Below are 14,283 nucleotides of genomic sequence, written 5' to 3'. Positions count from 1 at the left end.
TGACCAGTGGTGGATGACCAATTAAGCAGGTTTTATTTTGGCATGTCCAGGGCAACATGTTATCGCTGCAATTTATTTAGTCTTTTGCTGGAATTATCTTTTTCCATGGGCAACTTAACTGAACATTCTGTCCATATAGGTTGCAATCAGTAAACGGGTCTACTCAACCGTATTCTCAGGAAGCAAAGTAGTGACAGGGTAAATTGCTCCCCAGCTAATGCCGAGCTTCTGGAGACCTGTTGCAGCTGCACTTATCAACAGGATAGCATTCTTGTCAGGCTACTGACGGTGCTTTGTAGATTGGAGAATTGCCTTGGAGAATCATGTCCAACAAAAAAATAATCAAATCTTGCTCATTTCACAGCATTGAAGTTATGTTTAATAGTGAACCTAGGATTTTGTAATAGATGTAATAATGCTGTTGATCTTGGAGCCATACAACACGGAAACAGACCCTTCAGCCCACCATGTTTATGTTGACTGTCAATCATCTATATTAATACAATTTACCAGCAATTGGTTTGTTTTTATGCCATTATAATCCATGGCCACATCCTGATGCTGCTTAAATGTTGAGAGTTCCTGCCTTCACCACCATCCTCGGCAGAAGAAAGATTCCAAGGGGTGACCGTGGCTGACAGAGAAGTATAACATAGCAAAGAGGATGCAATTATGACTTTCAAAAGACATATGGACAGATATATGGATATGAAGGGTCTGGAAAGGTCTGTGCCCAGTGGGACTAGCCCAGAATGTTAACTTGTTCCAATAGGTTGGGCTAAAGGGCCTGTTTCCATGCTCTTTTACTCTTGGACTATAAAGCTTCAAAACAGCACCAATCCATGTGCTACACCACTAGTCACAGGCTTCTAAACACAAAAACAGCTCTCCATCATCACCCTCTTGTGTTACCGAGCCAATTTTAGATCCAATTTGCTAACTTGCTTTAGATACTATAGGCTCTAACATTTTGGATCAGCCTTCCAATGTGGGGCCTTATCAAAGGCGTGTGATGTATCTGTGCACATCAACCATACTGCTGTCATGAATATACTTAGCTACCTCTTCAAACAATGTTAAATTATTTGCACATGATCGCTGGCCTACAGATCCACTCATGTCTGCTTTTCCAAGTGTAGATGAAAACTGTCCCTCAGAACTTTTTCCAATATTTTTTTTACTACTGGTGTTACATTAACTGGGCATGTGGCAATGCAGCTGGTATACACGAGGGAAGCAAAGGTGACCCTTGCTGCTCTCCGTGTGGAGTCTCATTCACCCCACATGGGCTTACCCTGGGTGCACCAGTTATCTCCAACATCCAATAAAAACATGTTGAGCAGTAGGTAAATTGGCCACTGTAAATATGTCTGCTGAAGAGCCTATTTCCTATGACTGAGACACAAGGGACTGCTGTAGCTGGAATAATTCAGCGGAACAGGCATCATATATGGATAGACGCCATTTCGGGTTGGGGTCCGTCTTCAGACTTGAGCTTGCACGGACATCTAATGTTTAATAATACAATAATAATATATTTTATTGTCATTGCACATAAGCGCAACGAGATTTGGTATGCAGCTTCCAACCGATGTCATACATAAATAACTAATAAAATTTGGATTTAGATACCCCGAGAACATGGATTGTAAAAAGAACAGTAAAACAGTTCAACAGACTAAAGTGCAGATGTGTCTGTGCGACGTGACCATCCGAGGGAGACAGTCCAGGGGGGATGGGGGGCACTCAGCAGGGCTTGTAGTGCAAAGAATGCCCAAACTCCAAACATATCTGCAGGCAGCACTCTGATACCCAACAGTCTTCTCTCCACTTGGGAATGTGTGAACAGTCTCCTGCCACCCTGCTATCTGCTTCACCTTGCTTGGACCACCTGTAGTTCTACCCTGGAACCCCAAGTCAGTTGGTTTAGTTTTTTCGTTTACAGTGAAATACAGCGTGGAAACAGGCCCTTCAGCCCACCGAGTCGTGCCGACCAGCAACCCCCTGCACACTAACATTATCCTGTACAACACGATAGAACTTTATTCATCCCCGGAGGAAAATTGGTCTGCCAACAGTCACAACACACAATAGGCACACGAAAACTTGAAATTTAAATTAAAAGTTTAAAAAAAGACGTGTGCACAGCGCCTCAACCAGAATGAATGAACAAACAAAACAAACGCAGGCTTATTCCCTGGGCAGAGGATTCTAAAATGTGTGCCCCTACCCACACCGGCTCCCCATTGTTCTTCACACGGTCCCCCCATACTGGGTCCCCATTATCTTCCCCTTCCCCTCATCGACCGCTGATCACGGGTCATTCGCAAGGCCCCACCGCTGCCGAGGGATAGTATACAATTTTTACCAAGCCAATTACCCTACAAACTTATGTCTCTGGAGTCTGGGATTAAATCGTAGCTACTGGAGAAAACCTATACAGATCACGGGGAGAATGTATAAACTCCTCACAAACAGTCGGGATCGAACCCTGGTCTCTGGCTCTAAGGCAGCAACTCTACTGCTGCGCTGCCCCCGTGGTGTTGTCTGACCCTGGAACACCTAGTCCATTGGTGACGTCCTACGTTGGAACACCTAGTCTGCTGCTGTTCTCCCACCTTGGACCATTCTTAATTCCAGTGAAGCTTGAGCTGAGATGAGCAAAGGGAATATATGAGTGGCAGCATCAATCTTCCCGTGAAGTGGGGTTTTTTTGCAGTCTCAGAATTTTACATTATATTGTGTATAATTTATTCATGATTTCTTTTTTGTGTGTTTGTCTATGTACCTGTGATGATGCTGCTGCAAACAATATTTTTCATTGTCCCTGTACTCCACCGTATTCATGCATATGACAACAAACTTGAGCATGAGTCAACTACCTGATTACCGACCAGCAACAATATTTAGCAATAATGTTTGGCTTTCTTATTACAGGATGACCTTTGTATTAAGGCCATTTGGGTTATGGAAATTTGGGCTTGGAGAATTCACAAAGCGCTGCCCAGAAATTTGAGATATGGATTAAAATTTCCTTCTTACAGAATTTGTGACAAAAAAGTAAAGAAATAAAACACACTTTATTTTTTCTTGCAAATTACATTTTAAGATTCAAGATTCAATTTAATTGTCACATGTACCAATTAAGGTACAGTGAAATTTGAGGTACTGAAATGTCTGGACACTTGCATAGATTACAGGGGGAAAGTTGTGATATGAATAATTTTCTAGGAATGCAATCTCCCCATAGTTCAGGGGTCATTTGTAGTGAATCAACTGTGAACTGCTCCTTGATACAATCTGCACAATTTGTCACTGCACATTTCGTATGTGTATGTGACAAATAAACTTGACTTGACTTGACTATGAATGACTGCAGCAAATGAATATTTGTCAACTTAGGTTAGGTGCTAAGGTTCTCAGATGCAATCAGATGAGAGACGTTTCTCACTGTGGCTGGTGAAATCAATATTCAGTGTGAATGGATAATTATTATAACTTGATAATGGTGTCACAGATAGGATGGTGAAGGCTTTTTGACACACTGCCATTCCTCAGTCAGGGAATTGAGGATAGAAGTTGGGACGTTATGGTGCAGTTGTACAGGATGTTGGTGAAGCTGCACTTCGGAGTTTGTGTTGATTTGGTCACCCTGCTAGAGGAAAAATTCCATTATGCTGGGAAGAGTGAAGATATGGTTGTCAAGGATGTGACCAGCACTTGAGTACCTGAGCTATAGGGAGACAGTGGGAAGGCTAGGACTTTAATCCTAGAAGAGCAGGAGACTGAGGTGCATAAAATCATGAGACGTAGATAGGACGAATTCACACCGTTTTTTATCCAGGGTAGAGAAATCAGGAACTAGAGGGACTATGTATTAGGTGAGGTGGAAAAGATTTGAAAAATCAAAGGAAATAGGAGTAGGAATGTGTTGTTAAATCTCTGCTAGCTGAGTAGCTGTGGGATCCATAATGACTTGGTACATTGGATTTTAAATGACTGCCATAGAAGAGAGAGGGTGCTCCTAAGGGGTCTATCCTTTATAGCTAAATCCCTTGGATCCAGAAAGCATCCTGATGAACCTCTTCTACACACTCACAAAGGGTTGTTATTCTGACTGCAGCTCTGTGACCAGTGGTATTCTGCAGAGATCAGTGCCAGGACCTCTGTTGTTTGTCATATAAATGATTTGAATAAAAATGTTGCTTGGTAAGTTTGCAAATGACACAGAAATTGGCAGAACTATGGATATTGAAGAAGATTGTGAAAGGATACAGCAGGAATATGAACACTAGAAATATGATGGAGAAATGGCAGATGGAGTTAATCTGGACATGTGTGAGAGTGGACCTTTGGAAAGTCAAATGTGAAAGGAAAGTATTTTGAAAAGGATAGACCCCTTAGGAGCATTTTGCACAGACGGATGTTGGGATTCAAGCCCACAGTTCCAAGAAAGCAGCAACACAAACACATATGATGGTAAAGAAGGCTTGTCTTCATCGGTTGGCATGTTGAGCTTAGGACACGAGTTTCAAACTCGAACTTGGGAAGTAACGTTGCAGCTGCATACAATTTTGGTGAGACCACATTCACATTATTGTGTGCAGTTGTCTTTGCCTCATTACAGGGGGGTTATGGAGGCTTTGGAGAGGGTGGAGAAGAGGTTCATCAGGATGCTTTCTGGAAACAAGGGATTTAGCTATAAAGAGTTGAACAAACTAGGATTGATTTCTCAGGAGCATCAAAGTGGTAAACTGATAGAAGTAAATACAATTATGAGAAGCATAGCTACGATGGACAGTCAGTCTTTTTCCCAAGGTGAAAATGTCATTTACCAAAAGCATTGCATTAAGGTGAGAGGAGGAAAATTTTAACGAGATTTACAAGGCTCATTTTTTTACATAGTGTGTGGTAGATGCCTGAAGTGCACTGTGAGGGGAGATAGTGGAAACGCATGTCGTGGCAACTTTTAAGAAGCTTTTAGAAAGACACGTGAACAGGCAGGAAATGGAAGGATGCGGTTCAAGTGCAGGCAGATGGCATCATGGTCGACACAGACAAGAGCCTGTTCCTGTGATGTACTATTATATGTAATAAGGGAGCAGTCAGTAGAACTCCATGTAACATGAACAATCAGTGTGTGTGGTGATTAGACACCCCAGTGAATGTATACATGCTATTGAATTTAGCATGTGTTATGGGATAGTCTTAAATTATAGTACGATACTGATCAGCTGTTAAGAGGGGCAGAGGATTGGGCAGTGGATATAATCCTGGTAAATGTGAGTGATGCACTTGGGAAGCTCTAATAAGGAGGAACAGAGAGACCTAGGTGTACATGTCCAAGGAATGTGGAGAGAAAAAGGGTGATTAATGTCGGATTAATGGGTGGCTGATGGTCAACACAGACCCACGGGGCTGTTTCCGTGCTGTATCTCTCCTCCACACTGTAATCCCTGCAACACAGCACAGGTGGGCAGGGCTAGTGAAGAAGGCATAAAGAAAGCTTGCCTTCATTATAAGAGCAGGATGTGCTGTTTACAACTTTATAAAACATTGGTCAGGCTACAGCTAGAGTATTGCAGTGCAGGAAGAATGTGATTACGCTGGAGTGGGTGCAGAGGAGACTCACCGGGATATTTTGTTTGGGTGAAAAAGGCTGGCAGGAGAACTGATACAAAATTATCTGGGGCATAGATGGGGCAGGAAACGTCTCCCCAAAGCAGAGTTATCTAACACTTTATGGTACAGTTTAAGATAAGAAGGGAAGGGCCTTTAGATCTGAGGAAGATTTTTCTCACTCGGAGAGTGTTCAATCTGAAATGTACAGTCTGTGAGGGAGGTGGAGACTCTCACAACATTTAACAAGTGTCCAGATAAATAATTGAATTGGACCAAGGGGACAGAGCCTGTTTCTTTGCTGTATGACTCTATGACATATTTGAACAATATAACTAGGGTGGTTAATAACACATAAAGATTCAAACTGCATAGGGATTAGATATGAGAAATGCAACACGGGTGATAAGTGACACATATGGAGAAACAAACTTGAGTGATTTCTCTCCAATCGGATGAGAATACAAACACACAGGCTTGTATTCAGAGGAAGTGGCAGGTCAGTGCCCAGTAGGATGTTATTCTCAAGATGTTTGAGTTCCTGTGTGGATTGCTGTGACTGGCATTGCTCAGATTCGTATGTGGAAAGTGCTGGAAAAAATAACATATTCAAATTGACCAATTCAGTGCAAAAAATGCAGGCACAAAATTATCAACACACAGAGCCATGTGCAGGGGACAGTGGAATTACTCCACTGCGCACATCCACTCAGACGGCCACCATGCCGATCAGAGCTCCTGCCAATTCGTAAACCATTGAGACTGGTATTCTTTAGAGGAGGGCAAAGTGGGACAGCTGGCGGAGCTGCTGCCTTACATCGCCAGAGTCCCAGGATCGATCCCGACCATGGGTGCTGTATGTATGGAGTTGGCACGTTGTGACTCCCTGTGACTGCATGGGTTTCCTCCGGGTGCTCCAGTTTCCTCCCACATCCCAAAGACGTGTGGGTTTGTAGGTTAAGTGGCCTCTGTAAAATTTCTCCTGATGTGTAGGGAGTGAATGAGAAAGTGGCATAACATAGTACTGGTGTGACGGGTCATCCATGGTCACCACCATGGGCCGAAGAGTCTGTTTCTATGCCTCATCTTTAGTTTAGTTTAATTTCGAGATACAAAGGTACAGGCCCTTCAACCCACCAAATCCATGACAACCAGCGATCCACGTACACTAGCACTATCCTACACACCAGGCACAATTTACTATCTTTATCAAAGCCTATTAACCTACAAACTGGTACATCTTTGGAATGTGGAAGGAAACTGGAGCACCTGGAGAAAACCCACGTGATCACAGAGAGAAGGTACAAACTCTGTACAGACAGCACCCATAGTCAGGATCACACCCGGGTTCTGGCGCTGCAAGGCAGCAACTCTACCGCTTCACCAACGTGCCGCCCTCTGTAAACTAAACTAAATTAGATCGACATCTTCATGGCACCAGCCTCACTTCTTGTTATTCCCAATGCATGTTCCATTCCCTCCTTCTGTATCCTACAATTCCAGTCCACACTATCACCAATAAAGGCCTTGTTCCCTACCAGTGCCAGTACAGACCTCACTACCTGCTGCTCTCCACCAGTCCCAGTACAGGCCCCACTCTCTGCCATTCCCACACTGCAGACATTATAACAAGTCAGTGCCCAGACCAGAGGAGGAGGACAGTCTCCAAGGTGGAGCGAGCAGGAAGCAGAGACCAAGCGCAATCTTACACCAAACATCGGAGTCAATGGAAAGCAACGAAATAGAACCGGCTACTTGAGAACCGTACCTGAGAAAGTCAGGGGATCGTACAATCATGTGCTGGAAATCCTCCAGTGATAACTTGCCATCGTTGTCCAGATCGGCTTCCCCCAGAACCTTGTCACACACCAGCCGCACCTCGTCGGGTGTCAGCTCATTGCGAGTCAGTTTGACCAACGTCTTCTCCAGATCCGATTTACAGATAAAATTGTCATCGTTAAAATCTGTTTGAAAGAAATGTAACCCAGTTGCATTATTTAATCCATGAGAACAATGAGAACAAGGCCAAACGTGGACTCGTCCTAAAGATCAATTCCAGCGGAACAACAAGTGCAGCCCTCTGAGCCCTTGTCACAATCACTCTCCCCCCATTCCCCGTGGAGCCTGAACTCTATCTGATTGTTCCGTGCAGAGAGAATATGTAGCAGGTCGCCTGCCATATTGTTGTCGTCCAGTCAGGTAGTTGGTGATCCAGGACACCAATGGAGCGTCCTCCCGCATCTTCGTCAGTTTGCTCCCTAGCAGTGCAGTGTCAAAAGCACTGGAGAAGTAAAAAAAACATGACTCTTGCAGTGCTTCCCATCTTATCCAGGTGAGCATAGGAACGATGGAGAAGGTGGATGATGGCGTCTTCAACCCCCATCTTTGGTAAGCGAACTACAGAGGGTCCAGGTAGGGTTTAACCAGGTCAGTGAGCACCAGTCTCTCAGGGACTTCATGATGTGTGGAGTCAGTGCCACCGGTCTGTGGTCATTGGATGAGCTGGAATGCATCCTCTTTGGTACAGGAACCAAGCAGGATGCCTTCCACATCACAGGAACCCTCTCCAGGCTCAGGCTCAGATGTAAGGTATGCTGGAGTACTCCGCACATCTGGCTAGCACACACCTTGAGCACCCTAGGGCTGACACCATCTGGACCCACGGCTTTACCTGGGTGGAGTCAGCTCAGCTGTTTCCCCAGCTCAGTCTTGATAGTCAGGCGTGACAAAGAAAGGGCAGAGGAAGTGGACCAGGGGGATTGAGGGGGTGAGTCTGTCGGGGAGAGGAGGGAGGGTGGGCAGAGGCCCCACCATCAAATCTATTAAAAACACAGGTTTAGCTCATTGACCCGGTCTTGATTGCTTTCCCTCCCCAGGCCACTGGTCTTCATGTAGCCTTGAATGCTCTTCATACCGCTCCACATGTTGTTCTGACGATGTTTCAGCTCCAGCTTCCTCCTGTAGTCGTCCTTGCTCTGTCTCAAACTCACCTTCAAGTCTTTCTGCTCCCTTTTCACCTCCTCCCTGTCACCATTCCTGAAGGCTCTTTTCTTCTGGTTGAGAAGGGCCTTCATGTCACTGGTGACCCAGGGCTTGTTGTTGGGGAAACAGTGTACAGTCTCCTCGGGGACAACGTTATCCACACAGAACTTGATGTAGCTGGTAACATAGTCCGTAAGTCCATCAATGTCCCCTCTATGGGGACTACAGAGTGCATCCCAGTCTGTGACCTCAAAACAGCCCTGTGGAGCGTCACAGGCTGCCCGTGTCCACCTCCTCACTGACCTGTGGGCACAGGTAGCCTCTGGGCCACTGGCTTATACCTGGGTAGGAGGTGAACCAGGTTGTGGTCGGATCTTCCCAGTGGCAGAAGGGCTATTGAGCTGTACGCCTCTTTAACATTGGCATACAACATGTCCAATGTTTTCATATCCCTGGTGGGTCAGTCAACAAACTGAGTGCAAGTGGTAGGGTAGCGTCCAAAGTCACATGGTTGAAATCCCCCGAGATTGCGATGAAAGCACTTGGGTGCTGTTTCTGGTGTCTCGCGGTGACTGTGTGGATGACGACACTTGCGTGCAGCTGGTTGGCGGACGGAGGAATGTAACCAGCAACAACAATGGCGTATGAGATTTCCCTTGGCATTTAGTTTGGACAGAGACTCTCATTCTTCTAAGCTCTAGAGAATACTCAATCTCTCCTCATACAATGTACTCCCAACCCTGGGACCTTGAGGGGGTTTGGAAAATCCATTGTTCATACCATTGGGTTGTAGACCACCCAGGCAGAAGTTCATGTTTACAAGTGATAGGAGCAAAATTAGGCCATTCAAGCACATCTACTCCGCCATTCAATCATGGCTGATCTATTTCTCCCTCTCAACACTATTCTCCTGCCTTCTCCCCATAACCCTTGACCCCCATATACTAATCAAGAATCTATCAATCTCTGTCTTTAAAATATTTATTGATTTAGCCTCCACTGCTTTCTGTGGCAAAGAATTCCACAGATTCACCACCCTCTGAATAAAGAAATTCCTCTTCATTGCCTTCCTAAAGGAACATCCTTTTATTCTGAGTTCTTGACTGGTTCTAGACTCTCCCACTAGTGGAAACATCCTCTCTCCACATCCACTCCATCGAAGCCTTTCACTATTCGAGAATATGAGTTGTTCATCTCTAGTTTGTGTTTGGTCCTACGCTGGCAGTGGGGTGGGCTATGGATTGACAGGTCCATTTGGGAATTGGAAGGGGAATTGAAATTGCTTGCAACAGGGATTTCAGGATGGCCCTTGTGGGTATCTGCAATTCTTTGCAAACCCAGTCTACGTTTACTTTCACTGATATAGAGGTGGCCACGCCAGGATGCTGTCTGGATTGGAAGACATTAGTTACACGAGAAATTGGATAGGCTGGGCTTGTTTTCCCTGGAACGAAGGAGGCTGAAGGGGTGACCTGATACATGTACATAAGATTATAGACAGAATGGAAGTATAGATATGATAAATAGTTAAAATCTTAGTCCCATGATCTAAAAAACAAGAAGACATGTGTGTGAGATAAGAGGAAGGAGTTTTAAAATGGATTTTAGAGAAACGTTTTTTCAAACAGTGTGGTTGATATCTGGAACTTGCTACCAGAGGATGTGGCCGCATTAGATACAATCACTATGTGTAATAGGAATTTAGATAGGCGCAAATAGGCAAGGCATGGAATGATATGGTCCCAAGGACATGGTGGGCCAAACAACCTGCTTCTGTGCTGTATAGGTATATGATTCACAATTGTTCTGTGATTGCAATCAAGTTGAGCCTTGTGCTCAACTAAAATAAAGGGACCAACCACAAGCCAAAACGTCACCCATTCCTTCTCACCACAGATGCTGCCTATCCCGCTGAGTTACTCCAGCATTTTGTGTCTACCTACAAGAATTTAAGTCCCCTGGTCATCATTGTGCAGGTACACTCACCGTAAATCTTAAATGCATAACATGCCTTCAGGTCACGTGGAGCCATTTCACTCAGCACAGAGAACATATCCAGAAAGTCATCCAGAGTCATATTGCCCTCGTTGTCCTGGGAGAACACCTCTGCAATCCTCTGGCGAAAGGGATTGTCCTGCAGTTAGAGAAGACAGCCCAAATGTGGCGCACTCCACAGCAGACTGAAACTTTCACAATAGGCTTAGAAACACAAAATAGGTGCAGGAGTAGGCCAATCGGCCCTTCGACCCAGCACCGCCATTCAATATGATCATGGATGATCATCCAAAATCGGTATCCGTTTCTGCTTTTTCCCCCATATCCCTTGATTCCGTTAGCCCTAGGAGCTATATCTAACTCTCTCATGAAAACATCCAGTGAATTGGTCTCCACTGCCTTCTGTGGCAGAGAATTCCACAGATTCACAAATCTCTGGGTGAAAAAGGTTTTCCTCATGTTAGTCCTAAATGGCCTGTCCCTTATTCTCAAACTGTGACTGACTCCTGGTTCTGGACTTCCCCCAACATTGGGAACATTTTTCCTGCGAATAGCCTGTGCAATCCCTTAAGAATTTTATATGCATCCAATCTATCCGCTCACATCCTTCTAAATCCCAGTGAATCCATTGTGAGCCCAGTCGATCCATTCTTTCATCATATGCCATCCCGGGAATTAACCTGGTGAACCTGTAGACTTGTATGTTATAGTATGAACATGACAACTGCCTCCCCCTCCCCCCCCCCCTCTTCCAACTTTCTCCCTTTATGATAATCAGAATGAAGAAGGGTCCCCGCCTGAAACTATGCCAATCCATGACCACCAGAGATGCTGCCTGACCTCCAGCATTTTGTGTCTTTCTTTATATGACAACCTTCCGCATGCACTAGTGACCTGATCCAGGGTTCCTGTTAGATGTTGATTCTGATTAACCAAAAAACTGCAGATGCTGCAAATCAGAAATAAAAACAGAAAATGCTGGGAGCATCCCGCAGGTCGGGCGACATATGTGAAAAGAGAAACAGAGTTAAAATGTGTCAGGTCAAAGATCCTTTATCTGAATGAGATTCAGATTATTTTACTTGTGATGTGTTAATGTGAGGTCAAACAGGTTTGCACTGAAGGAGTTCTGATGTAGTTTGGTTCACCTCTATCCGGGGGGTTTGGGCTTCGTGGAGTTGAGTTCTGGGTGTGCTGGTTGCTTGGTTAAATTACATTTTAGGGACTGAATGCGGTGCTTTTGAAGGTTACACAAAAAAGCTGGAGAAACTCAGCGGGTGCAGCAGCATCTATGGAGCGAAGGAAATAGGCAACGTTTCGGGCCGAAACCCTTCTTCAGACTGATCGGGGGCGGGGGTGGGTGGGGACAAGAAAGGGAAAAGGAGGAGTAGCCAGAAGGCTGGGGGATGGGAGGAGACAGCAGGGGGGCTGAGGAAGGGGAGGAGACAGCAAGGACTAGCAAAATTGGGAGAATTCGATGTTCATGCCCCCGGGGTGCAGACTCCCCAAACGGAATATGAGGTGCTGTTCCTCCAATTTCCGGTGCTGCTCGCTGTGGCCATGGAGGAGACCCAGGACAGAGAGGTCGGAGGCGGAGTGGGAGGGGGAGTTGAAGTGCTGAGCCACCGGGAGGTCAGCTTGGTTATTGCGGACCGAGCGGAGGTGTTCGGCGAAACGATCGCCCAACCTCCGCTTGGTCTCACCGATATAGATCTGCTGACATCTAGAGCAGCGGACGCAATAGATGAGGTTGGAAGAGATGCAGGTAAACCTCTGTCGCACCTGGAACGATTGCTTGGGTCCTTGAACGGAGTCGAGGGGGGAGGTAAAGGGACAAGTGTTGCATCTCTTGCGGTTGCAAGGGAAAGTGCCCGGGGAGGGGGTGGACCGAGAGGGAAGGGAAGAATTGACAAGGGAGTTATGGAGGGAGCGGTCTTTGCGGAAGGCAGATATGGGGGGAGATGGGAAGATGTGGCGAGTAGTGGGGTCACGTTGGAGGTGGCGAAACTGACGGAGGATTACTTTTTGTATGTGATGGGAGAATTCGATGTGCTTTTGAATGTGGGTTGAGATTGTTCTGTGGTTTGGGATTTAATTAGCCAGAAAAATTGGACTCTATGGCACAGATGTATGATTTGTATGAAAGAATGAGTGGCAACTCTGTTGAGTTTTAAATGCTCGGAAATTAGATTGGAAAACAGAAAATGCTGGAAACAGGGCAAGCAGCATCTTTGGAGAGAGAAACAAAAGCAAAGCCCAGAGGCAGCACCTTTGAGAATATTGAGGACGAATTGTAAAAGTACGGCCTGGTAGAGTGGGAGTAGCCATTTTTGGAGAGGCTGTGAGGTTGACAGGCTGCTGTTGAGGTCAAAGTGCACACTTAAGTGAGCGTTGGGCTACAGTGGACGGTGAGCAGCCACAAGGTGAGGGTTTTTTTTTCTCAGAATGGATGGGACTGGAATAAAGGGCCTGGAAGCCTGGACATTGGAACGCTCCTCCAGCAGAATGTGGTTGAGAAGGAACATTTTCCATGTCCCTGGTGACTACCTGTGGGAACTGTGCCCAGCTGCAGCTTCTGCCCGACCACTAAGAGAGTTGGAATGGGGTTGGACTCCCTAAAGTGTAAACGGGGTGTGGATAATATGGGTAATGGGTGGGGCATACCATGGACAGAAAGAGAGCAGTTATTGACCACTAGGAAGGGCAGGCAGGTAGGTGCAGGTGTCCCAGGCTCATTCCTCTATCAGACAGGTATGCTGCGTTGGATACAGTGGGGGCAATGACTTCTCAGTGGACAACAGCAGCAGCAGTCCGGTTTATGGCACCACTGATGCACAGCTGGGGCGGGACGGGTCTTGACAAGCAGTAGTGGAGGTGACACAAGAGACTGCCGATCTTGAGCAAAAAACAAAGCGCTGGAGGAATTCAGCGGGTCAGGCAGCAACAAATGGCCAGACAAAGTTTTGGGTCGAGACCCTTCCGCAGTCATGGCGGGGGATGAGCAAATGAGGGCAACAGAGAAACATTTCTGTGGCTGAGAGCAAGTGCCCAGAATGGTGTGTTGCCTGCCTGCTGCCAAGATCAGGGCCATCTCGGGCTGGGTTCAAAAGGGGGAGCGCGGAATCAGGCCCTTCATCCCTCGAGTCCGCGCCGACCAGCGCTCACCCCGTACACTGGCAATATCTTAAACACCAGGTACAATTTAGATTTGTTTTAACCAAAGCCAATTAACCTACAAACCTGAAGATAGACACAAAAAGCTGGAGTAACTCAGCAGGACAGGTAGCATCTCTGGAGAGAAGGAATTGGTGATGTTTCGGGTCGAGACCCTTCTTCAGACTGGGACCATGATCCTACAGATGAGCACCAGGCCTTAATCTCAAATACCATTACTGATTTCATCACTTCTGGCTCCCTGCCTTCCACAGCCTTCAACCTTATCGTTTCCCAGCCCCGCACAGCCCGTTTTTACCTTCTCCCCAAGATCCTCAAACACAACTGCCCTGGCAGACCCATTGTTTCTGCCTGCAGTATCTGATCGCCTGGTGGCTAAACACTTTAATTCTCCTTCCCATTCCCACCCAAACCTTCCTGTCCTAGGTCTCCTCCATTGTCAGAGTGAGGCAAAACGTAAATTGGAGGAGCAGCATCTCATATTTCTGTTGGGCAGCTTACAGCCCAATGAAA

The 14,283-nt window shown here is 46.0% G+C and overlaps 1 protein-coding gene across 1 annotated transcript in view; it reads right to left on the bottom strand.

Moving 5' to 3' along the window:
* Nucleotides 1-2,983: 2,983 nt before the first annotated feature.
* The window catches only part of cib3 (calcium and integrin binding family member 3), a 26,876-nt gene continuing 15,576 nt past the window's right edge, over nt 2,984-14,283 (bottom strand). The window contains exons 4-6 of the mRNA XM_055658853.1: nt 10,588-10,735; nt 7,388-7,583; nt 2,984-6,210 (exon numbers count right to left, since the gene is read on the bottom strand). Coding sequence (XP_055514828.1) covers nt 6,189-6,210; nt 7,388-7,583; nt 10,588-10,735 — 366 coding nt within the window. The 3' untranslated portion in view covers nt 2,984-6,188. The remainder of the gene's footprint in view (nt 6,211-7,387; nt 7,584-10,587; nt 10,736-14,283) is intronic.

This window comes from Leucoraja erinacea, chromosome 29 (assembly GCF_028641065.1).
Source record: "Leucoraja erinacea ecotype New England chromosome 29, Leri_hhj_1, whole genome shotgun sequence".
Lineage (NCBI taxonomy): Eukaryota > Metazoa > Chordata > Chondrichthyes > Rajiformes > Rajidae > Leucoraja > Leucoraja erinaceus.
Note: the sequence above shows the minus strand (reverse complement) of the source record. Positions and strands in the feature narration are given on the sequence as shown.